At 37.9% G+C, this 25,236-nt stretch overlaps 2 protein-coding genes and 1 long non-coding RNA gene across 3 annotated transcripts in view; 2 read left to right on the top strand and 1 right to left on the bottom strand.

Annotated features, from left to right (window-relative positions):
• The window catches only part of si:dkey-22o22.2 (neural-cadherin), a 148,052-nt gene extending 133,068 nt beyond the window's left edge, over positions 1 to 14,984 (top strand). Inside the window, exons 23-34 of the mRNA XM_024267063.2 lie at positions 546 to 823; positions 1,499 to 1,713; positions 3,966 to 4,093; positions 4,393 to 4,520; positions 4,659 to 4,770; positions 7,546 to 7,726; positions 7,850 to 8,016; positions 8,245 to 8,509; positions 8,669 to 8,849; positions 8,937 to 9,187; positions 9,592 to 9,749; positions 11,053 to 14,984. Of these exons, the coding sequence (XP_024122831.1) occupies positions 546 to 823; positions 1,499 to 1,713; positions 3,966 to 4,093; positions 4,393 to 4,520; positions 4,659 to 4,770; positions 7,546 to 7,726; positions 7,850 to 8,016; positions 8,245 to 8,509; positions 8,669 to 8,849; positions 8,937 to 9,187; positions 9,592 to 9,749; positions 11,053 to 11,715 (2,727 nt within the window). The 3' untranslated portion in view covers positions 11,716 to 14,984. The remainder of the gene's footprint in view (positions 1 to 545; positions 824 to 1,498; positions 1,714 to 3,965; positions 4,094 to 4,392; positions 4,521 to 4,658; positions 4,771 to 7,545; positions 7,727 to 7,849; positions 8,017 to 8,244; positions 8,510 to 8,668; positions 8,850 to 8,936; positions 9,188 to 9,591; positions 9,750 to 11,052) is intronic.
• Positions 14,985 to 17,191: 2,207 nt separating this feature from the next.
• ccne2 (cyclin E2) lies at positions 17,192 to 23,724 on the bottom strand. The gene is made up of 12 exons (XM_024267058.1): positions 23,587 to 23,724; positions 22,028 to 22,066; positions 21,574 to 21,655; positions 21,442 to 21,495; positions 20,725 to 20,867; positions 20,294 to 20,429; positions 20,065 to 20,211; positions 19,895 to 19,990; positions 19,658 to 19,792; positions 19,458 to 19,569; positions 19,222 to 19,379; positions 17,192 to 18,327 (listed from the first exon to the last, which is right to left on the bottom strand). The coding sequence occupies exons 2-12, from the start codon at positions 22,039 to 22,041 to the stop codon at positions 18,217 to 18,219; spliced, it is 1,188 nt and encodes a 395-aa protein (XP_024122826.1). The 5' UTR covers positions 22,042 to 22,066; positions 23,587 to 23,724; the 3' UTR covers positions 17,192 to 18,216.
• A 22-nt stretch (positions 23,725 to 23,746) lies between these two features.
• LOC112143234 overlaps positions 23,747 to 25,236 on the top strand; it is an 8,469-nt gene continuing 6,979 nt past the window's right edge. Inside the window, exon 1 of the long non-coding RNA XR_002918701.2 lies at positions 23,747 to 23,886. This is a non-coding gene — a long non-coding RNA (uncharacterized LOC112143234). The remainder of the gene's footprint in view (positions 23,887 to 25,236) is intronic.

Genomic DNA, 25,236 nt, shown 5'->3' with positions numbered 1-25,236 from the left:
GACTCTGATGAAAAGCTTTCACCCATGAAGACAAAACAAGAAAGAGGGATCCGGATGACAACCGGTGAATTTGGCAAAAGAAAGCAAATGACAGCAAAAGGGAAACTGACAGAGAAACACCAAAGTGCATAAATAACATTAGGGAAAATAGAGTAAATTCATAAATCATTGATGCAGTTAGACATCAGATCAAAGACATTTGCTGTCATTCTCTCAAACACACTGATACGTTCAAACACTGCACTGACTTCAGTGCTGTTAGTTTGTGCGTTATGCTAGTTTCACTTGCAGTAAGTTTTATGATGGCTTAATATCCAAAACTAACTTTAATTTGTTAATTTATCGTGTATTAGACATATTATTTTGTATTTTTATAGTTTCTTTAGTTGTACATCCTTACCATTTGACACTATTGATATTATTATAATATAATCTAGAATTTATAAATGTGTTCATTCATTTTACTTTTCTTGATTTTGTTTTATTTTGAGTGATTTTGTTAGTTTTAAATTTAGATTTTGTTTGAATCGTTTTCTGTGTGTCAGGTGGAGGCCACGCTGGGCGTGTCCATCTCTCAAGTGGGCGTGGACGACTGTCCTCACACAGACTGCAGTCAGACGGGCGGCTGTAGCACCGAGGTGTCCTTCGGTCAGGTTCCGGTTGTCCTCAGCACCAGTAACGTCTCGCTGGTGTCGGTGGCGGCCTCTCTGACCGCGAGATGTGGCTGCAGGGGGCGAGAGGCGGTCCATCTGCCCTGCTCTGCGTACGCCTACAACCCCTGCCTAAACGGGGGTACATGTCAGGATGGACCACTGGGATATCGGTAAAGATTATGTTTTGTCATAAAATGTATAACTGTTTAACGGCTTCCAAATGTTTATTTTGTTCATTTTTATGTTATTTTACTCATTTTAGCAGCTTGTTTGAGGCTTTTGGTTGCTAAGTAACTCACAACAAGAAATACAATATACTCTACCGCTGGGGTGGATAGGTAAAATTTGTAATTTGGTCTAACCAGCAAAAGGCATCATTATTAATGGTTTTATTTTCCTAGTAATTCCCATAGATGATGCATTACAAATAAATTGAATTTGTCTACATGAAGAAAGTTATTCTGCTTTCATGTGATGTTGGAAGATTTGTTGTTTTTCTGACGATCATGTGGATTTTTGGGTCATTTTTCTGATCATTCCAACATCACAAACAGCATTTTTTTTCTGAGGGACGTCAACTCATTGGTGGCGGTAAAATGATAACAAAAGCCACGATTTTGAAGTCAAAACTCTAAAATATTCTGTTTTTATTATATATACACACACATATTATATATATATAATTTAACCAAGTTTTTGTCCAGTTCTTTCTCTTATGTGGTAAATTACCAAAATGTTCCTCTTCCTATAATTGTATCCTGTTTTATGCTTAAATTATTATATTCTTCGCAAAATTTTTGCTACAGAAGATATAAGCTCTAAGTAAAGCTTTTGTGCTCTCTCAGGTGTAAGTGTCCACCCATGTTTGATGGTCCCGTCTGCCAACAAACCAAACGCAGTTTCGGTGGTCAGGGTTATGCCTGGTTCCCTCCCATCAAGCCTTGCTTCCAGAGCCACATCTCTCTGGAGTTTCTGGCTGAGTCGGCTAACGGGCTGCTGCTTTATAACGGACCCCTTGGTCTTGTTCAGCCTGGAGAGCAGGAAGACTTCATCGCTGTGGGTAAGTTTCTAACAAAGTTAAACATGAATTAATTTAATTTGAGGCTGGACTCAAAGCTCAGACTAGTTCCTGATATGCTAATGAACGAATGAAGCCGATTATACGACTGACCATCAAATCATCTCTTGATTTAAGTTGAGTTATTTTTCTTGGCTTTATGTTCACCTCATTTAAATGGATATTTATTTTTAGGAGGAAAAAAACAAATGTTTAAACCTAAATGAGGAGTCAATAGCTTAACAATAAGGTACAAAGAGCAGAGAGTTTTTATTATTTAAAGACTCACTCCAATAAAAATCATCTTTTCTGTTTTTTAACATGTTCTTGTAGCATTTTTCTCATGATGAAGGACCTATAAAAATAATTTATTTTTAATTGATAATTTATATTATTTATGTGCCACTAATGCTAGCTTGAGGCTACAAGTTTGCAAGAGTGCAGACAGAGCTCAGTCAAAAGATGACTGGAAACAATTTATTAAAGAAAACAATATGGTTGGAGTGGGACTTTAACATGTATATGTGTCATTTTTCTGATGGAGGACATATATAAAGAAAATGTATATATTATGCAAATTCTTCAACACTTTGAAACTGTGGTTTACAGTATTTTTTGAATAGTTTGGCAATGAGCTGTTATATTAGCATTATGCTAGCTGATTTTTGGTAATTTGGCATCTACTAGTGTATTTTTTGGCTAATTTCATCTAATGTTTTAGCAACTTTTTTTGGCTAATTTGTTATCTACTAAGGTTGTTAGGCTACTAGTTTAGCTAGTAATTTAGCAACAAGCTAACATTTTTGACTAATTTTACTGAGGATTTTTAATCTATTTTGGAGTTTAGCTAGTATTTCACCAATGTGCTAGCTTTTCAGGCTAATTTGGCATCTGCTAACTTTTTTTTATAGTTTATCTTATATTTAAGCAACATACCACGTTTTAGCAACATTGGCATGTATTGAGAATTTTTAAGCAAACCTCCTACTAATTTTTCAGAAATTTAGGCGAACTCTAGCGGTCTTTCGTAGTTCTTTCAAGTAAGTGTACGCTATTCTTTAACGAAATTTCAAGTCTTTTAGCAAATTTTGTATTTTACAAATAGCTTTTGCATATTCAGCAAATCCAATTACAGTAAATTGTTTCAGCATTTTCAGCAACCATATTCAGCAAAACGCATTCACACTAGCATTATTGCAGGTAATGCCACTTTTTTAGTTATTTTGCAGTGGTAACGTTTGGTTTTAAGGTAGCGGGAGAGAGTGTAATTTCTAACAAACGGCTGCTGCTCTGCAGAAACGATGCTTTAGAAATGATGCCTTTTTTCTATAATTTTAGCTAAAAATGGCATAATCATAATTTAAAGACCACTGTGAAAGCTTTACAATAGATCAAAAGATTATCAGAATTTGAAGATCTGCTCACATATTTTTATTTGTCTTAATTTTTATAAGTGTAATGAGGATGCTTCCATACTTGACCAGAAAACACAAACCCCTGAAAGGACACGGCTTTTGCTGAAATATATTTCATTCTAAAATTCGTAAGAATTGCATTTTTTATTCCCCTTCTGAACAAACAAGAACGTGTTCATCAATCTGCTGCTGTGGAGGCAGTTTCCCAGAGGAGGAAGCGCTTCATAAACTTTAATGTCAGCTCCCAGCAGTCTTTATGTAGTCGTAATGGATTAGCCTGCCGATGGCCTTTCAGATGCTCCTCACATAATCTGGTGGAATTAAGGTTATGTAATTATTGAACCTGGGATGTTGTCGGATAATTGTGCTTAGAGGAAAATCAAGGATGACAGCAGCATTGATGTTTCTGGAGCCTTTTTTTACTTGCATGCTCAATATCGCGGCTGTGGCATTGATCAGGTCAAAAGGACACAAACTTGCATTAGGTAGTGGATGCGGCTGGAATCGGATGATACAAGCAGAGCATTGATGAAGGGGATTTCTGAAGTTGTTGATGGGATTCAGCAGCTTGCACAGCAATACAGTTGAGTGATGGTGTGGCATGCACAAATCGGGTAAACACAAGACTGCTTTTCTCTGTCTTATTTTTGGTTTAATCAAAGTGTTACCACAGAAATAGGGCAGAAATTCATGGAAAGCTCATTATTTTTTCATTTTTTTCATACTCTGAGATGGAAAAAGTTCACTCAATTTCAAATTTTACATCAATCACCTACACTCATAGAAAATGTTCTTGCAAATAAAGTTAAAACAACGGTTAAATGTTATTTCCTCATCCAGAGCTGAGGAATGGAGTTCCAGTTCTGAGCATAAATCATGGATCAGGAACGCTGACCCTTCAGCTCCCATCCAAGTCTGCAATCAATGACAGAAGATGGCATCGCCTCGACATCCTCAGCGATGGAAAGGTAAGAAGGACAGGAAAATGGAGGGATGATGGTTGACTTCCCACATGATTCAAAAGTGAATGACAGGAAGAATAAATGCTTCCTGGTTCAGTTCATGGACAGAACAAGAGAGGAGTTATGTCAATATTTATGTATTTTTCTATTAAAAGTTGTCGAGTTTAAAATATTAATAATTATAATTATTTGAGACATTTGTTCAAGGTCTAAGGAGATAAGTGTGGTTGTGTGTTTCTTAGCCTCAAAAATGAAGAAAACGGTTCAAATCTGCGTGGTTCACATCCTAATCTTTATGTGTTCAGCATGTGCAGCTGGTTCTGGATCGGTGTGGAGGTGTGGCGGTTAACGAGTTGGAAGGAACTGGGGGGGAAACTCTGAAGATGGATGAATCCGGCTGCAGGGCTGCAGGAGAGACACCTGGGAATCAGCGGTATGATAACAAAACACGCCGGCAAGAATAATGTCACCGCATGCATTCCAGTTAATAAATGTTATGACCTTCAGTCCAGCACATCCTAATAATCTCTTCTTTTCATTCCTTTCCAATGCCCGTCACGTCCCTCCTCAGGTACCTGAACGTGTTCCAGCCTCTTCAGCTGGGAGGAGTGAAGGAAATGACGCCGTATCGACGTTACAGGAGCTTCACTGGTTGCATTCGAAACCTGGTGGTTGACAGTCAGGTAACACCGTACTGGACTTTTCCATGGTCACAAATCATATATGCTATTCTGCTAGATTAAACCATATCCATATACTGTTTATGATAATATATTACCTTTGGCACACTAAATAAACACATTTTTATGAATATGAGCTCATATTCATGGACACTGTGATCTCTGAAGCACCTCCTCTCTCTCCATTTAATTAATGGGCTGGTTGATAAAAATCAATTTAAATCAATCTAAGCTAAATAGATCAATAATGGATTCATAAAGTAGAGATCAATCTAACGCATGAAGCTAAAGTCAACTAGCTTGATGCTAATGTATAATAGGATAATGGGATGGTTAATGCTAACGCTCGGTCGACGTAACCATACATTGCCGAAAAAAAATCGGAATCAAATCAATCCTGGCTCTGGTGAATTGAATTGAATCAAATCGTTTCTGAAAATTATTGGCAGTTCCAGCCCTATTTCATGATGTCATCCGGGAGCCGGCTTCTGCAGCCTGTCTGCATTTTGCCCCCCAAAACAAATATCTAAACTTTTGCAAAGATGGATGTGCATATAAGATTAAAGCATTGAGGCAATCACACTATCTCTGCGGATAAAGTTAGTATTTGTGTTAGCCTGGCGGTGTTGCTGGCATCACTCCCCCTGGAAGGGGTGTTCTCACTTATCTATGTCACAATGTGAGGATCCAGTTGTTTCATGGATTGGGAGGGACTGGTATTTAGAGTGTGTGGTATTAGAAAATTGCTCAAAGATGCATGAATAGAGCAAAATACTACTTTTTTTTATAAATTAACATTACAATACACTTAAAAGCTCAAAAAGTGGATTTAGGCCCTTTAAATGTGTATTCAACATAATTTATGGTTAGTTCAGTTGGGCTAGAATGCAGTTTAGTCTCCTACAAATGAGGAGAATTTAATAGATTGCTGTTCCAGAACTTAACATTTCCTCTCTATGTGCTGTTCTTGTGCTATCATGCAGTATTAATGCCTGCAGTTCTGCAGCTGTGTTCCCACATGTATGAATCCACTCCTCCTAAATCCTGAGTGGATAGCTCGAGTCGCTGTGTATGCATGGGTACAGTTAGCTCAATAACTGAAGCTAGGATAACTTCACAGTCCAGACTATTCTAAACAAAAAAAAACGTCCTCTTCCTGAAAGTAAGCAAACTGCCGTGGATTAAAAACTCCAACATCCTCCCAGGGACCCACAAAACCTCCCGAGGAAGAAAACTTTCAGATGATGAAAATACAGAAGACAACATGTTTGCTTCAGTTTGCTCTTTCATTTTTCCCATAATCCCTAAACACTTCTTGAAGTTTTTTTGAGGGTGTAGGATCAGATTTCCATCCCGTTATGAGGATAACTGCAGCTGCATTCATGTTTGTTTTTCCTGTTTGATAAAACTTCAGCTCTCCAGCATGCTGAACTTTTGTCAAAATTTACAAAAACAATCTGAGGAAGCACAACGGCAAATGTCCTATTGGAATAAATACTGGTGGTGCACTCAAAGTCTTACCTCAGAAGACTCCTGAAAAGGAAATGAATTGATTTTTGATGTTGATCAATTTGCACACTGTGCATGGTTCCCACTATAAACTGAATTTCAATCTTTTTCTGCTGCTGGTTATAATATTTTTACATTATTTTCAAAAAATATCATGTTATAAATAGTATAAATGCAGCATAATTCATAACTCTAAAGCTCATGTTGAACTTTTCTTAATTTACTTGAGTTCTGAGCTGAATTACAAAAAAGTTTGTGAGACTTCATTTGCTTTGATTTTGAGAAATACTAAATGTCATGACAAAATATATTCAAAATGCAATCTTTAACATTTACTTAGCTGGTAATCTATTTATTTGTAGAACCCATTCCTAAAACCAGCAGCTCAAATGACACTGAACTGTGTTAGAACATTATTTTATTGTTAAAACTAAACCGTAAAAATAATTTTAGCTTCAGTAAAACATGAAAACAGAAGATTATTTTGATTATTTGTGGACCAGTTTTCTACTTTAAAGATCGAAATTGTGTTTTTAACAGGTTCTTGTGGTGTTTCTCTAATGATGGAGGACATGTTTGAAGAAAATTAAACTTGAAGTGATATTTCTGAGAACTTAAATTCTTTTTCTTTGAAACGTTTCGCCACTTCAGCAAAACATTTTAAGGAAAAAGATTGTAAATCCAGTTGCTATGACTCAGCTTTAAGACAACTCCACCTGGATGAATGAGAACCTGCCCAGACATTCTGAGTATCTCTTTATTAAAATCACTGTGAATCAGAACAAAATTTTTTTTTTAAAAGATCGTATTTGGGATGTAGAAAATACGCTGAGCGGGCCACAAAACCGTACGGCTGGACAGCTCCCATATTGATTGCCATTTTTGTGGCACCATCAATGTTAGGTTGGAGGTTTGAGGGGCTGTAAGCTAGTGGGAAAGTGGAAATAGACAACCCAGTTATAGGTGATGGGAAAAGGTGGCGGGGTTGTTCTGTGCCAATAGTCTCCTCCTCAACTCAGAGAGGAATTTCTATGAACTTCTGCTGCTCTGCAGAAACTATATCCTAGAAAACAACAGTTTTTTTTTTATTTTGTTTTAATTAAAAATGGCAAAATCATAACTGTAAGACTATTTTTAGTCCTAAGTGTGCCAAAGATCCTGATCACTTCCTTTGGCTTTTACCATTAAGTGGAGGTTTGCAGCCGTCTGAAAGGAAAATCGCCAAAATAATAATTAGTGAAAACGGTTCTGCGTGTCTGTGTCCTTCAGGTGTACGATCTAGAGTCTCCAGGTGAGAGCGTGGACAGCGCCGCGGGCTGCAGGCTCACCGACGGCGTGTGTGTGACGGCGGCAGGGCCCTCCTGCGGAGTTCACGCCTCCTGCCTCGCAGACTGGGGTTCCTTTAGCTGCGAGTGCCGCCCAGGATACACGGGACACAAGTGCGACAGAGGTAAGAGGATTAGAAGTGTGTGTTTTTCTGGAATTACATACGAGCGTGAAAGTGGATAAATGTTTAAGTTTTCCCCCAGTAAACTTGGCTAATGTGTTTTTGTCTTTTTCCTTTCCTCCTCAGCCGTCCAGGAGTTCTCCTTCGACTCAAACAGTTTGGTGCGTTTTCAGCTCAGAGGAGGCAGCAGCTCTCGACGCACCAACGTCCAGCTGCTCCTCCGAACCCGAGCGACCTCCGGCACCCTGCTCTATGTGGCGTCCAGGGAGGCCAGCGAGTACATCGTCCTGGAGGTTAGTCCAATCCGACGAGAGTTTTCAGTGACCTCTGACCCCCTAAAGGACCTCTTATTACCTTCCAAGAAGAATTTACACATCAAAGTGTCTAAAATTTAAGATTGTCCTGTTTTTCACTGAGCTTTTCCCCTTTACTAAATGAAAATTGTCCCTTTTTTGGCAACTTTGTTGACAGATTTACACATTGATGTAATAAGAGCGGTGATTCTGTTTTGGGTTTCTCAGATCAGCGAGGGTCTCGTCTCGGTGCGTGCCAACCTGGGAGATGGTGCACACACCCTGCAGCTCCCAAACCATCGAGTCGACGTGGGACAGTGGATCCTGGTCAGCCTCAGTCGCTATGACAACATGTTCACGCTGCGGCTGGAGCAGGGTGGAGGCTCACGGGAGATCAACGCCCAGCTTGGAACCCGGAAGGAGATGGTCATTTACCCCGCTGCCCTAATGGTTGGGAATTCTCCGAAAATGGAAGCCAAAAGTGACTTTCAGGGTGAGATCTGGACCTCATTTTGATGCTTTTCTCACAAGAAGTCTTAAAATCAGACCTAAGATAAACTCTATTGTGGATCTGGTTCCATCTGCTGCTTTTAAACACATATGATCATGTCGATTTTGCAAAATTTAGAAATGTTTTTTTGTTGTTGCACAGGTTGTCTGCGAGATGTCCGGTTCAACGGCCAAGTCCTTCCTCTGGATGGACAGAGCCGGGACCTGATATCAGTTTTGGAGAGGCGTGGCGTCACCTCAGGGTGCTCCAGCGACGCCTGCAGCAGCCACCCCTGCCGCAGCCCGCTGCGCTGTGTGGACCTGTGGAGGAAACATCAGTGCAAGTAAATGACAGGCCTTCGCATGTTTTCAATCCTGGAAGAGTGGTTTCCATTTCGGTGGCTCATCCCCCACGATTCCGTCCTCTGCAGGTGTCCCGGCGCTCAGGTGACGGTGACAGACGGTGCCGGTCAGCACCGCTGCGTGCCGTCACCCTGTGGACCGTCGTCCTGCCGGAACGGCGGCACCTGCCAGGCTCTGTCGCCAGACACTTTCCGGTGCCGGTGTCAGGCTGGTTTCAGGGGTCAGCACTGCGAACTGGGCCAGGTCAAAGGTCATCGACTGGCTGCCCTCAGTCCCAGCTCCATCCTGGCTATCAGCATGTGCCTGCTTTTCTTTATCGGTGAGATTTTGTCTTTTTAAAGATCAATTTAAACTAGAGGAACTCTGACTGTAGAAAAACATTGATTAGAACATGTTAAACAATTTACCAATCAATATTTATTTAACATGAGTCAGCTTAGATGTTTTTTGCACTTTGGTTTTCCTCTGAAAAGAAGAATTAAGATGAGAAAAGTTTAAAAATAAACTTGAATCTAAGGCCAATATTACAGCTCTCATTAAAATTCAAACATAAATCTCTTGAATTTTATCTGATTCTCACTTTTTGGAATTGTCAACATGGCTCAAATAAATAAAAATCACACCCAGAGGTCAGATCAATGAACAAAAGATTCACTGCTACATGTGAACATGATGAAGGAGGTCATTCACGAGTCTGCGTCGTCCTGCCTTTGCTGTGTTCAGTGGTGTTGGTGGCCGTGACGGTTTGGAACCAGAAAGGAAGCCGAAACAAGTTCAGAAAGCGCGGCGTTTACCACATTCCTGCTGAACACGAGAGCTGGGAGGACATCCGAGAAAACATCCTCAACTACAATGAGGAAGGAGGAGGAGAGCAGGACCAGGTACGCAAACCATCAGCTGATCTTTTACTCTGTCAATCTTCACTGCTAAAACAGGTCTCTTAGAAATAAGACAAACATTCTTACTAGGGGTTTAGGAAAAAGTCAATTTGGCAATATATCACAATACATCATCTAGCGATAACTTGTATCGATTTAAAATGCTGACAAAGTGATATTTAATTAATTATTTATGAGCGTCCTTCAGCGTCTTACTTTTGTTTTCCATCTAATCCCCTGAACACGAGCACTGGATAAGCTACATTTAGCAATGTTAAAAATAAACCTCCCTTTATTACCTCAATCATACTTATAGAACTTTAGTGGTGAAGGCAATTAAATACAATGGATTTATAACTGTATTACCATGAAAGTTGTACTGTATTAATATTCAGGTAGAGTTTTTTTCTAAGTCATCATCTTTTTAAAAAAATAGTGAATAATTGTCCTGGTACCGTCTTGGGATATATCGCGATACATACTTTATCTTGAACCATGTATCGTGATATGTGTCGTATCGTTAGATTCTTGCCAATACACACCGCTATATATACATATATATATATATATATATATATATATATATATACATTCCGCCAATGGGCTAAAAAAAATTGTCTCACCAAGAACTGAGAAAAGCATAAAGCAAATGTTTTAGTGTCTTTAACGGACACCTATAATGACTTTTGTATGTAAAAAAACAACCATTTATAATATTACTAAACAACAAACATTTCACTAGTACTCAAAATTTGGAACAAAATTAAAAAACAAAAAGATAATTCTTAATAAAATTATTTAAATATTCTATAACTTTGGAATCTTTTAATATGTTCTCTCCTCTTTGGACAAGAATTGACTTCAAACTTAGATTATATTTACACTTTTGAAATACATTACTATTGCATTACTATTAAAAGTGTAATACTTGAATTTAAAAAAAATCTTTGTTTTTTTACAAGAAGTGTTTATATAAATAAAAGAAGAAAATACAATTTGAATATTGTTTAAAATCCAAACTTTAGATCTGGATTATTTTTTGCTTGTTGAATTTTTTTTTCTGAAGAGTGTTTATGTCTAACAATGGCACTTCAATTTTTGCACAAAATCATCTTTGGCAAATTTATATAAAACACTGGGTTTAAGAGGTGGTGTCAGTGGGTTTTAGGCTGAAAACACTTTGGACTTGTCACCAAACCATCATAGATTCCCCCAGAAGAGTTTATATGTCTGCTTTCACTCTGTTTAAATGACTTTATGAATGTATGTCACAATGTGTGCTTGTGCATGTTTATCTCCCCTGCAGAACGGGTATGACATCACAGAGCTGAAGCGACCGCTGTGCTCCAGCTTGTCCCAGTCGTCCTCCTGCACCACAGCTCCTCTCATCAAATCCTCTCCGGGTTCCCAGGAGGAGGTTCATCCCTCCAGCTCCTCCTGCAGCTCGGGCGTCCCCTACCTCAGCATCCCCCACCATCACCAGCACCACCCTCCGCACGCCAACACTGCCGGCTACGGCAGCGACTCAACTTACGCCAACTACGCCGCTCACGTGGGCCGAGACGTGGAGACGAGCGACGCAGGCGGTTATCTGAGCGCCCCCTCCGGCTCGCGCTCCCATGTGGACTTTAAAAGCTACGTGGCACGGATTATTTGGGAGGCGGACAACGACAGCGAGGCTTTCCCGCCGGACGCCTTCCACATCTGGTGCGTGGAAGGCTCTGGGTCCTCAGCAGGAAGCCTCAGCTCTCTGGGGTCGGCAGTGTCCCACAGAAAAGTGGCCGCCGGTGATGAAGAGGAGGAAGAGGATGAAAGGGGCTTCGCGTACGACAGGCTGCTGCGGTGGGGTCCAAAATTTCAGACCCTCAGCGAAATGTACGACCAGTCGCAGCTGGCTCTCAGCTACAAAGACACGGTGGCCTACATGCAAAGGAGCCACAGCCATGACCCTCTGCCTCATCACCACTAGGGGGCAGCACACCGCCCAAAGTCACACTATTTAATGTGAGGATGCGAGGAGGTCTGAGTTCCCACACGTCTTATAGCATTTAAAAACACATTTAAATCAGAGAAAGTCTAACCTCCAAAATAAACTTTCATTTATAGAGTTTTTAGGAGTAAAATAGACAAATTTGAAATAATTGTATATCTGATAATGCTTCTGTGTTATGAGCTAGCTTAAGATTTAGCCACCTAAATGAGGCAGAAAATCATTAAATTAATAATAATAGTGAAGCTTTAAACTACTTTGAATGGATTCTAGTTTTTGCTGTTTATAAAGCAACTATTTATTATTAAAATCCCCAATTTTTATTTGTTAGATTTAAGGCAAACTGACCTCACACCACAAATGGCACCCTAAAAAAATCCTTACATTTCACTTTGATCAAACAACAATCCGTCAGTAAATGGGATCTTGTGTGAACTCAGCCGCTCTGCTCCCACATGCTGCTAAATAACAGCAGCGAGGAGTCATCTTGTGATCTTCATGAGCCTTCATGTAGAAAACAAGATCAAAGATTTGGATGTTAGAGGTTAGAATTGCTGTACGGAAATGTGAAGGAAAAAGAAAAGCACAGAGATAACTTGTTACTGTTTCAATAGCCAGCTTTACAAGTGAGAATGTCACCTCTATGGTCGTTTTTTGTGTGTTATTTCTATTTGGAAGGCTGATCCATGCTTCTATCCTTGCAAAACAACAAAAATTGACAGCCAATACTTTATTTTCCTAGTTTCCTTCACATCATGAATGCAAAGTGACTCAATTCAAAGGGGATTCAAGGATCTCTTTAAGGACATTTTACATTTTTAGGACAAACTTCCTCCAGTGACAAAATAAGCAACATTTACTAATTCAATAAGGATGCATTTGTCTCTGTGCTTTCTAAATTTCGTTAAAAAGAGGAAACAACTTCAAACATCTCCCGCTTGTTCTTGCACTACTGCATAACCGGTCCATTTTAGCAGACAGAATCAAACGGAAGTAACTGTTGAGACATAGTTTGAGAAAGCTGCACCTTGTAACAAACTGTATGATTTCAGATGAGCATATTTTTCTACTCCCTTCCGTTTGTCTAGCCATTGGTCGTGTGCTTTTTGTGTGCATGATCTGGACACTTTTACTTCTAATAAGTTACTGTTTCATAAGCAGGAGTTGCACATGCAGCCTCCAGGCTGCAGTGTTGAGAAAATATTTTTTTTTTTAAGATGTGGGCATTAAGAGTTTTGTTTTGTGGGTTTGCTCAGAAACAATTCAGAAGAGACTGTTTGACTGTTCTTTTTTTAAAGAAACTGAGCCTCTTTGGTCTGGATTTAATCTAAATGACCGTTTTTGGTAATAAAAAACTGGTTTGATAGATTATTCTCAGAAGTCATTTTAGGTTTGACAGACTTTGTAAACCTTCACTGCAAAACTCATAATTAGGTCAGACATTTACCCACTCTTGATGTGTTTTATTTTATGACCTTCTAAAAGTGTGATTTGTTGACTTGTAGCTGCAGAATTCAACAAGTTGTTTCCATTTTACCTCTCAGCTGTCTTTGTGGCACCGCCTGATGAATGTAGTTTTTATATTGAGAGAGGGTGCAAGCAAGAGTACAATCAGAATGAACATTTTTATTTATTTTGTTTTTATAAATACAAAAAATAATAATTTGAATATTTGCAAATCTGCAAGGATTAACTTCAAATTTTTCCTCCTGAAAACCGAAAATCTAATCTCAATCCCTGGAAAAAATCAAGAAACATTAACACCTGATCTTGGAATCTGCTTTTGCTTTTTTAGGAAATCATTTTTATCCAAACATTTCTCTTCTTGGACTTGACCAAAATACAGAGAGCCCTAAACTGTGTTTAAAGCTATGCATCCAAATGGAAAAAAAAAACAAAACACAGACTGTGTCTTTTTTGATGTGAAGCAGAGGTTGCCTTAGCAACTTCTGCTGGGGTTTGCTGTAAATCCAGTATTTTGAACTGCTAATAGGTGTGAGAATGTGATGTTGAATTCAAACACGTGTTTTAGTATCATTCAGCGCTGAGCAGTGTTGATCTGTATTATATGATGTACATATAAACGTTTTATAGCAGCCTCTCATGGAAAATTCCTTTTGTATGTGACTTTTAATTAAAAAAAAAAATCTTTCCCCAAAAGTGTTGTTTTAGTGCTTTGACTTGCTTTGAAATTTACTGAACAAACGTGTCAGGGAAATACTATTTTCAGCATAATAAATATTATTTTTAAATATATCAATTTAAATGTTGAATGCAAAAAAATATGCAATTTTAAACAAAACCAGCAATACATTTATGAAAATTTAAAAATAATTTGCCTGCAAGTGAAAGTTTTGTCATGAGGATCATTTTCTGTCTAATACTGCCACCTTGTGTTCATGTGTGGAAGCGATTTACTTCAGTTGTTTTATCGCTGCTCAGTTTTTCAAAATCAAATGATGTATCAAATCCTTCTTTAATTCCCTAATCCCTTCAATTAAAAACTTTCATTAAAGGCTTTTAAAGTGAGAAAACTATAAATCAACAGTCAGAAAATACTTTTACATTTGCAAATAATAAAATAAAATCATTCCATACTGAAAAAAACTTTATTGGACTCCAACTACTTTCAATATGATGATACTTTAAACATATTTGGAATGATGATGATGAATTTAAACAATAGCTGAACAAAAAGAAAAATATATATAGTGTTCAAAAATTCTTATATATATAAAAGTGCACATTTAATGCAACTAATGCAAGTAAAAATATTTAAATCAAATTCATGCATAAGTCCAAAACATGATAAAAAAAACAGAAAGTTAGAATAGTTTAAATCCTCTTTTATAAAATTCTGTTACTAGAAAATTTTATATCAAATAAAATAGATCACTAAAAGTTTGAGGAACAAAACAAATACATTTAACCCATAAAGACCCAGACTCTTTTTTTCCTCAAAACTAAAATTGTGTGGTGAACACCTCATACAAACGTGACCACAGAATTTTGTTTGTTTGTTTGTTTGTTTGCTACACTGATGTCACTGTGGTTTCTTATGATAAAATATTGTAATTTGCTTTGGAACAAAAGAAAATTTGTCAAATAAAATTATTTAATGGATAATTTATTTATTTTTATTTTTTGTCGTTTTTTTATCATTCTTGAAAAACTTGTCTGTTTGTAAACTTGCTTTGTATTCACGTTCCTCCACTTTTAGTCCAAACTTTTTAACTAAATTTGATGTAAAAAAAAAAAAAAAAGACATTAATAATTGTATTTTCTGGGGTCGCTGGAGCCAACCCTGGGGGTAAAGGAGGGGTTATCTACACACTAACATCCACACCTAGAGGCAATTCAAAGTCACCAAATACCCTTTGTAGCGTGTTTTTGGACTGTGGAAACCCCACACATGCACACAGGACCCAGCTGGGATTTGAACCCCCACACCACTGTGCAGCCCCATGGAGGAAACTTTCTGGGGAAAAAGGATCTGAGTCCTCCAGCAGCACCCCGCCCCCCTTCAGCTCTGCTGAAGAGCAAACCCTGAGTTGACATGAAGCATATTCGTTGTAGGAAACAATGAAAGGAGGTTAATGCAGCTGCTGTTGCTCTCGCGTCATTGTGGCGGCTAATGCGAGCATCAGACCATGACAGAGGACACTTCAGGGATGTCTGTCTGCAGAGGCACACATGAATGGAATTCACACAGGAATTTTATCAAACTTTATTAGTATTTCCCTTAAGCTTCACATTTTACACATTAAACTGATCTTTAAAGTGTTTTGACCCAAAAAAGTTTTATTCATCTCTGTCTAAAAACCTCCTGTTAGTGCATGAATTTATCCCAAAAAACAAAAATTTGAAAGTGTTACACCCCTTCATGTGTAGGAGATCTGGAGCATGACATAAATGTGACGTTTTTGTCCTAACTTTAAAATTAACAAAAACAGAAATGTTTGTCTCCATACAAAGATAACATTTATTTACATGAAAACAATCAATAACTGAAATGTGAAGTGAAAGGCTTCAGGGCGAACCAACAACAAACAAACAAAAAAAACACTTAACTGAACCCATGGAGGGCAAAAGAAATGGGAAACAAATGACAAACTAAACAGCAGTTCACCCCTACAGCATCACTTAACATAACTCACACCAAACACTAAACTACAGAGTGCTACTAAAAACACAACTACACCAAACAAAGATTACACACAGACAGCCTGAACACAAAACACTACAAAAAAAACTACAAAGTGCCGCACAAACAACACAACAGGTGCTGCAAGTCCACACGTTGCTTTTGAAGACTGCTCCACCAAACACACAAAGATCCACGAACACACAGAAGTCCCACTCTGACAGAAATAAAATACACAAGGCCACAGCTGTAACATTAAGGCATCAAAACTCAACCATTTAACTGTAACATGTGTAGCATGGATTATTGTATTTTATTGCAAAAACTGTTAACTAAAAACCTCAAGTTTTTCTTAAAAATGTTCATAAAAACAATCAACGTTTGACCCCTCTCGCAGACGATCTGTAGTCCGAACTGTCCTGAACTTTAAAGGCATTGAGGAAGAAGACCCGACTGAGTTTAAACCCTTCCATGGAGCAGACACTCTACCACTTGTCCACAGAGCTGGTTTAGTCTTTGGCTGAAATTGGCTTGAAAACTGTTCTTAATAGATTTACATTCAATTGTTTATGATAAGAAATTTTAATAAATCACTGAATTTCAGCTTCTGTGAGTCTAAGCTTAAACTTTAAACACATTTCCCAGCACCGGAATCGCCTCTTTACCTCTTTTGAAAAAATATGATAAAGACGTGGGCCTATAAGGCCATGTGTGACAAACCAGGTTCTTATTATATATTTTAATACCTGATCTATTAGATTTCTGGAAGAATCTGAAGTCTTTTTTTGTAATCAATAGGAACTCCATCTTTATTAGGAAAGTTTACAGATCCCATGAATAATCTGCACTCAAACTAAAATTAATTTAAAAATAACTTAGTATAGAAGTTAAGAACTGATTATGGTAGCTGTATGAAAAAAGATAAATGGAATTATTTTAATTTACTTATACTCTGATAAATGTATTAATGAATTCAATGTCTTGCACTATATTTATACATGCTAAAATATAGAATGAAACAACTTTATTGATCCCACAAACTGAAAATTATCCAATGTTAACTAATGCATTTCTGTGATTAAGAGTCAATATACTAACATTTTTAGGTATTTGTGTGTATTTCTGTCTTTAGTTTAATTTAAGCTCCGATCAAATTATCCTACATTTGATTTATCCAAGATAATATGGCTAGTTTTTTTTTATATTGTTAATGGCTTCATTAAAATAAATTCTAATTCCAATAAAATGCTATTGATAACACATAAAACTGGAAAACAACCTCAGCTCTGAAGAAAAGAGATCTCCACCCACTAATCTCTTTCAGTTTATTTAAAACATTTGAATATAAAAATGAAATTACACATTTCTGAATTGCTCTATTTACAAAATGATACATTCTTGAGCATCTACATACAGTTCACATGGTTATTTGATTGCTGCAAAAATCGTACAGTCACAGGATTTGTTCGCATTCTATTATCCGTTCGGCTCGCTTCAGATCAAACTAAGTCCAAAAAAAGGCACAAAAACAGAGTTGGTCAACGCACACACGGAAGGACAGAACTGTAATTCACAAAGGTGGTACAGGGCAGAATCATAAATAGCTTTTGCCTTTGGCAACAATCAGATCGAGCTCCATTTCTGTAAATTGTACATATGAACATTTTCTTTTTATATGCTAAGGATTCTCAATAAATACGAGCACTTAAAATGAAACTTTGTACAATTATCAAGTTTCCCCAGGAATGTAACAAGAAGGTGCAACCAGGTTGCAAGTTACAACACACAAAAAAAAAAAAATGAGAGAAAGACAATTTAAGCACAAACACGGAGCACCTCCACAGTGGAATGTGAGTCAGCGGCATTGACCGCAGAGAGCAGGTATTTGTTGTTTCCTGAGAATCAATTGAAGCAACGCCTCAATGTTAGCAGAGCACCAGTGACGTTCTCAGATAATACCTCCCAGAAAACTTATTTGTACTTAAAAAGACACATTTGATGGCTTCACCTTTTCCTCCAGAATCAGGTAAAACTGATGACGGTAAAAATCTAAATTAAACACTCAATAAAAAAAGTAAAATTTTGAATAAAAATTGTCTAATCTGACTGTAAACAGCAATTTCTGCAAAGCTTTAGTAAAACCTTTTAGCCTGTGCTCCTTCACTCAAATGCAGGTTTGTCAAATTTAACACATTCTGGTGACTATCTTTGGTCCCAGAAATCTGAACTTAGTGTTCACATGAAAAAATTAAAGCCCAAATTGCATCCATCCATAGAGTCGGCGATGGCGCCGCGTTGGACAGCAGAGGTAGCTGGACTTGGTGGTGACTCACTCCTCACACACTGGTGGGTTTCTCTGTGCTCCTGGGAGGAGTCAAGATGGTTGCTGTGGCGACGGGCGACATCTGAAAGTCGTGGTTGTCGATCTGACGCTCCTGAGCTTTTCTCTGCAAAGAAAAATGTTTCAGGTTGAGAAACACGAGCAGGAAGACCAAAAAACACACAACTGTTAGCTTAAAGGCTACGTTCACAACGGCCTTAGCAACAAGTCAATAAAATTGTGTTTCAGGTTCAAAACCCTCATGCATCACAAGTTTCTACAGATATTTTTGGGATCTACGAACAAAACATGAAGCCATTTAAAGTCGAAGTACTTGAACTTTGACCAATCAGGGACTTTGATTTGGAAGTGACAAATTAATGAGATCCTTTTTCATTTGTGGAAGTGCCAACCAACAATAATCCAAGATTTTAAAATATTCTTCAAGTACTCCTTAAGTTTACAGGCTGAGATAAATGGTCAGTATATATTTTTGTAACAATTGAGTGCGTGGCAGCCATTTTTACAAATGGCAGCCATTTTGGATTTTTCATGTGGCTAACGTTCTTCTCTAAAAGAGGAGATCTTGAAGGACATTGATGCTAAATTTGGTGCTTGTACCACAAAATGTTTTTTTTTCTTTTTAAAATATGAACCAAACTGCCTCCACTGTGTGGAAATGGTGCTGAAGTTGGACTCAAATGTGGGTTCTTTCAAGATTCTTCAAAGTAAAACAAAAATTAAAGCTAAATAATTGGTAAATTGCCCTATAGTTTGCTTGCTGGCGTTTTCTGTGCTTACTCTTTATAAGAAAAAACAGCCTCAAACTTTAGAGACCGACTGATGCCACTGCTGTGTGGATTTAAGTTGTTTGAAGGACCCAATTCCAAGAATCTAAGGCTCCCAGTACACATGACGGGTATCATCAGTGCATCAAGCCTAATATTGTCATTTTAGGTGTACTTCTTAGATATAAGGAGATAAAGATTTTTCTTTTTTAAAAGTTTTTTTTTATGCTCACCAGCAGGTCCAGATAAGCCACGTGTGTCTGGATGTTGTGTTTGTCGTCGGCTTTGACTTTGGGGAAACTTTTGAGTTGGGCTTTGGGCTCAGACTGCAGCGTGTCCATGAAGGGGGTCATCCACCGGTAGCAGGGGGAGACGCTCTCCCACGTCAGGCCTGGACAGAAACAAAAATCGATCAACATAATTTCCTACAATAAAGATTGGATCAGACGCTGAAGGCGAGGAGGCTTACCCGAGACTTTGTGAACAACATCGAAAGATGAGAAGTGGCAGAAAGCGGCAGCAGCGAGAACACTGTAGCTGTAGTCCAGCGAGTCGATGTCCATCATACACAAGTCTAACAACTGTAACGCATAGGTCAAAAGGTCAGCTTCAAGCATCAAGACTGTCTACAACACCAGAGAAGGGAGGACAACGTGATGTGAAGCTCACCTGTGTGATCTGGATGTACTTGTCCTGACTGAACTGTGGCTCCAGGAAGTTCTCTTCGTCTTTCTGGACCTCCACCTGAGAGTACAGCTTCAACCAGGAGATGGGCGTCTCTGGAAACAAGTTCCAGTCCAGCGCCTGCAGAAAATTAATCAATTCATCAAACAGAACAGGGTTGATTGGTGACTTCCAGAAGTTTAGTAATAACTACGTCTTTAAAACAGCTCCACCACTAAGTACCTTAAGTATGAGAAGCTCTGTTTGTTGGATGTCCCAAACGCTGCAAGCTCCATCTGTGACGAAGGCAAACTCGAGGATTTTGGGGGGATAGATCTCCTGAGGAGGTTCAGATCAGGCATGTCACATGACGGTTTGGTTCTTCTGCTATGAGAAAAGCATGATTGACTCACCTCTATCTTTGAGGCGATGAAGAGCGCGGTGATGCCGATGAGCTGCAGGATATCTTTGCTGACGTCCTCCTGAGTCAGCATGTAGCGGTCAAAGTAGTCCTGAGCCAAGTACGCCGTCTGCCTGTGGAGGCTGTAAACCTCACTGACCTACAGACAAAGAAGACGGGTCACCTTTAAAGACTCACTGACCAAACTGTTAGAAACCAACATCCGGGACGACAATAATCACCTCCAGCAGCCAGTCCAGCAGGATGGACCTCATCTTGGGCTGCAGTTTGGGGTGACGCTGCAGGTAGCTCTTATCGTGAACATACGACAGCTCCTTGTTGATCATTTTTATCCACACATCCTCCGAGTTAGCCCAGCTGAAAGGCAAAAAAGTTCCAAGATGCATTAAAAATAAAAACACTCTCAAACACATAAATTGTGTTTCTCATATGATCGTTTACAACAAGCTTTTGAATACGATTTTAGATCTTTACACAGACGACAAAAAGGGCTTTGGAGCACCAGAGTATTTACAACTGAAATCAAATCAAGTTTAGGATTGATGGTCAACGAGGCCTTTAAGAACATGAATGAAGGCGCGGCGCAGAGCCGGTTATGCAACAGGGGGTCTTTTAGAATTAAATGTGGGGTTTTAAAAAGCAATCAAGTTACCTGAGGCGAGGGATGGGGGAGTTCTTGATAAAGAGGTTCTTGAATCTGTACTGTTTAAAGCTGGATTGGTCTGTGGGCTCCAGTTCTTTGTGGGGAGTTTCAATGAGAATGCAGGGACTTGCACCATCCTCTGACCAGCAGGTCTGGAATAAAAAGAACAATTAAAAATTGTAAAAAAAATGATAACATTGGGGTAAAGATCCAGAAAAATAATACTCTGATTAAAAAAAAACTACAATGTAATGTGCAGGGTTAGTTTGTGACAAGTTAAAAGTCTTCATTTCTGTTAAGTGTACAAATAGTCATAGTTACAGTCCAATACACCCCTTATTGAGTCAATACTAGTATCAAATTTAGGTATAACCCATTTATTAAATTATTTACATAATAAATAAAGCTACAAACTCCAAATAAAACCAAAATCTTGAAACAATTCTTCATAAAACTTAAATCCAACAGTAGCGTTTCTGTCAAATACTGACATCTTCTGTTAAAAAAGTGGAATTACACCCCAACTGCCACTTTTAAAAGCCCCCAATTCACTTCTCTCACCCAACCACATTAATTAACATGCTAAAAGCTTCAACTTGTGCATTAAAAGACCATTTTAGATCAGTAAAGGGTCATGATGAGGGGGAGTCACAAACCAGATAAACCCACCAGGCGTCTTTGGTAGCACTTTTGTTTGACTCTGTTTTGTTTGTTTGACTCACTGACCTGTATTTCATAGTTCTGTTTCTTGGAGGCAGGCTGGAGCTTCTTCTTAGAGGGCTGAAGGGGAATAAAAGTTGGTGAATTCGTGTCTGAGTGACTTCACACCAGATTATAAAGAAAAAAACCAAGACAAACCTCTGACTTCCTTTTCTTCAGCGGGGGTCTGATTGTTGTTTCAGGCGTGTTTGAATCTCTGGCTTGAAGTGTGATGCGACCACTAAAAAGAAAAGAAGTCTTGTGAGCTACAACAAATCACATTTCCTCTTTAAAACGTAAAATTGTATTCTTAATAAGTCTAAACATAACAATAATATATAGATTTTAATTTCTACTGTAAAAAAAATGCACTTTTTTAATTAGTAAAATTATGTGGAACATCATAATCGCACAAAATTTAGATTATGTTATATAACTAAATAAAACAAAAAGGCGGCATAAAACTGTTTAGTATGCAAAAAATAAAGTATAAAAAATAGTGTTTCCTGTGCATCTGAAGGGTTTCACAAGTCATCTCCAAGTCTCAAGGGCAATAAATAGGTAGTTCCTCTTCAGAAATGTGGCTATCAAACTACAACTACCAGATGCTCACCTGCGTCTTGACATGGTGCCGATTTTCTTTAATGCTCCTCTAAAAGACAAAAACAGAAGAAAAAGTGAGATTTGGGCAAAAATTATTATTATATAGAACAAAATTTAATTGTATTTAAATCTACAAAGGCCTTATTAAAATACACAGAAAATGAACAAATACTAGACCATATGTGTGATATATTTGTTTTAAATTAAGGAGCTATTGTAAATAGTACAAAACATGTTGCAGTTTGCTGATAAATGCTTTCAGGGTGAGCTTGTATCATTTCCTGAGCCTAACTTTCCACAAACATATTTTTAAAATAGTTTAATTGACTTATATTTTTCTCTACAAAGTCCAAATTGAGCTACATAAAGTTTTGAGAACCAAAAACTCAAAAAATGTTCATCATTGAGGTTCAGTTATAACCTGGTTATTATCTTTGGCTAGCTTGTGATAACAGATAGTGCTAGCTTATGAGCAAAAAACAGGGCTATAATGTTGCTAAATAACCCAATAATATGATAAAAATAAAGCCGAATGACCATATGATAACGCGGAGAATCCGCTAATCGTGTAATAAAATGTAAATGTTAATAAAAGATATAGAAAACTAGCTAAACTAGCCGAGTAGTTTCAGTAAGCTAGTCTGGAGACAACAGCAGCTTGGAAGAAGGGGGGCTGGTGGCTCCCCTGATTTCAAACAAAAAAAGCTCAAAAAATACCGAATTTCAACAAAATTTCTTGCCTCACAACGACGCAGAAGACGTTTTAAAACATCCCCGGCGAGGTTTATTGAACAAAATCGACGGAATATCAACTTTTATCGAGTAGCGAAACTCAGGGACGCGCCAATTTCCACAACGCAGAAGCGGGAGGATTTGAGTACACGAAAGTCCGCGAGGGAAAAATGAGTCCAGAAGACCGCTAACGGCTGGTCAGACTAACCCCAAACCAGTCTCAGCTTCTCGGGTAATCTTTAAACAACAAAATATGAAAGAGGGGACGTTTTTAAAGCATAATATGAACCAAAAAGCGCCTCTAAAGCGACACTACCGCCAGGCCAAGCTGTGTTGAGGAGCTACTGTACTTAGCAAACCGAGCAGGTTCGAGCTATCGAGGTCATCAATAACAGTCAAAGCTTCACAGAAAAAATGATTAACCTTCTATGTGAGCTTATTAAGTTAAATATGTGCTTGTTTGTTGTAAAGTAGGCGAATGGGGGAGATGCAAATGTTTTCCCCCCTTGACTGCAACAGGCGCCTAAAAGTTTAAGCGAGCATCGTCATTTATTTCCAATAAAACTACCAAAAAAGTACAATATATCCAAAACGAGCAACGAAGAGTTTACAGAAAAGACGGAACTAAATTCGATGAGGAAAAAATGGAGTAACAACCTCGATACATGCAGCTTATACTAGTATTGGTTGATTCAACGCCCTTTTTAAACGAAATTCTCTAGGAAAATTGCCGTTTGCTGTAAAAACCCGCCTCACAAATGCATTACAAGCGCATATTTGACCTAAAACTACACAATAATGTAGAAATATCGCGTTTCCCTGGCTTGGTGGTCTTACCTCCGCCGCGAAGAATGAATGAATGCATCAGCTGTGGCGCCGGCGCCAATCCTTATATCCGCATCTGTCTGCTGCACCCAGTGCGCATGTCCGTTCCCGGTTAAGATAAACGCGCTAAATGTTTAAATCTGAGCGGCGATTCTCACAAACGGGCCACACCGAGCGGTTTAGGCGGACACAAACATCTCGGTTTTTGTTAAACTTAGGCATTAGGTGCAATTTAACAGTTTAAAATACCGTGTTTAAATGGCGCCTGTGTTGCTTTCTACTGCAGACTGACACGAAGGAACGTTTTGTGAGGTAAATATTGATTTCCGTTCATTCCGGTTGGATTTTTTATGATTCGGTAGGCCCTAAGAAACGACTGAAAGTAAAACAACTACTGAAAAATAAGTCTTGACGGAGTAATTTAGACTTTTTTAGGACTACCAAACTGCCCTCCGCATGCTAGTTCCGCCTGTAGGCGTGGCTCTTATGACGTTTAGCCAATAGGAGAACGTGGAGTAGCTCCCGCGTGCTTTTTGAGCAGAATGTAAACATTGTCCGCACGTGGAGCTGCTGTCAAAAAAGGCTTCAACTGACACGGGCTTTTCTTTTAACTTTTTATCACATAAACACACACAATTGAAATCTACAAAATCCGGCAGATAAAATTAAAACCTTTTGATATTTTTAAAAAAGTTTTAAAAACATAATAGAGTCTCACACAAGTCTTTTTTTACGTGATGGTGAAACGTAAAAGTTCCACTAGTAAAAACTGTAGAAATGCTGTCATCAGCAAGTACAGATGCTAGGAAAAACTAAAAATACAATACAAAATAAAATAAATGGCTTGTGGAAAACAATGGAAATATACTTGATATAAAATAATAACAACAATAATAGTAAAAAATAAGTTGAATATGTTTTTTTAGATTAATTACAGGTGAGTTTTATGAGTAAACCTAAGCTGTCTTAGCAAAAGTAATAAATGAAAAAAAGATTTATTGTTTGTAAATAACAAAAACAGGAATTATTTAATTAGAGAAACATTTTTTTTGTATAAGTAAATTATTTTTATTCTTCTGTCCCTCTGAGATATTTTGTACATTAATGTATGTTTTCGTTCCATCCATCCATCCGAGCAGGAAGAGGACCCTAAGACATTGTTTTTATGAAAATATTTGTATTTATTTATTTTACAAATTACATCCTTGAACAGGAAGTACTTTTATTTTCCTGTTTTTGAAACATAAAATGACGTGTTTTTCTATTTCAAGGATGTGTTTTTTAAGCCTCTTTTTGGTAAGGAATGATTTGAATTATCTTAATCTGATATGCAGTATTAATTAAAATAAATATTGATTTGTAGTCCTACATAATGGTTATCTAGGAAAAGCCTCATGATTTGATCAGCTTTAATTATTTCCTTTAGTCTATAACTTGTAACGTATAATTTCAAAGTCAATAAAGACAATAGACAGTATTTTGAGTATGAAAACATTTATTAAAGTTATGAGAGATCACATGTATTAACTATTACAGTTTAAAAACAAATGACCCCATTATTATAAGCATTTTAATGACATCAGAACAGAGTGAATTGATCTTTCGTACAACCAAAATACAAAGGAGACCAGTTACTTTGATAAATAAAGTTTACCCAAAAAT

The sequence above is a fragment of the Oryzias melastigma genome, linkage group LG16, assembly GCF_002922805.2.
Source record: "Oryzias melastigma strain HK-1 linkage group LG16, ASM292280v2, whole genome shotgun sequence".
NCBI classification, from domain to species: domain Eukaryota; kingdom Metazoa; phylum Chordata; class Actinopteri; order Beloniformes; family Adrianichthyidae; genus Oryzias; species Oryzias melastigma.
This window is presented reverse-complemented; position numbering and strand designations above follow the sequence as displayed.

What these genes read in the sequence shown, in the direction of transcription:
- ccne2 (XM_024267058.1), bottom strand. An exon ending in TCATCGCCTCAAAGATAGAG is followed by an intron (nt 19,991 to 20,064) that starts GTGAGTCAATCA and finishes GAACCTCCTCAG; the next exon opens with GAGATCTATCCCCCCAAAAT. An exon ending in AGTACATCCAGATCACACAG is followed by an intron (nt 19,570 to 19,657) that starts GTGAGCTTCACA and finishes TATGCGTTACAG; the next exon opens with TTGTTAGACTTGTGTATGAT.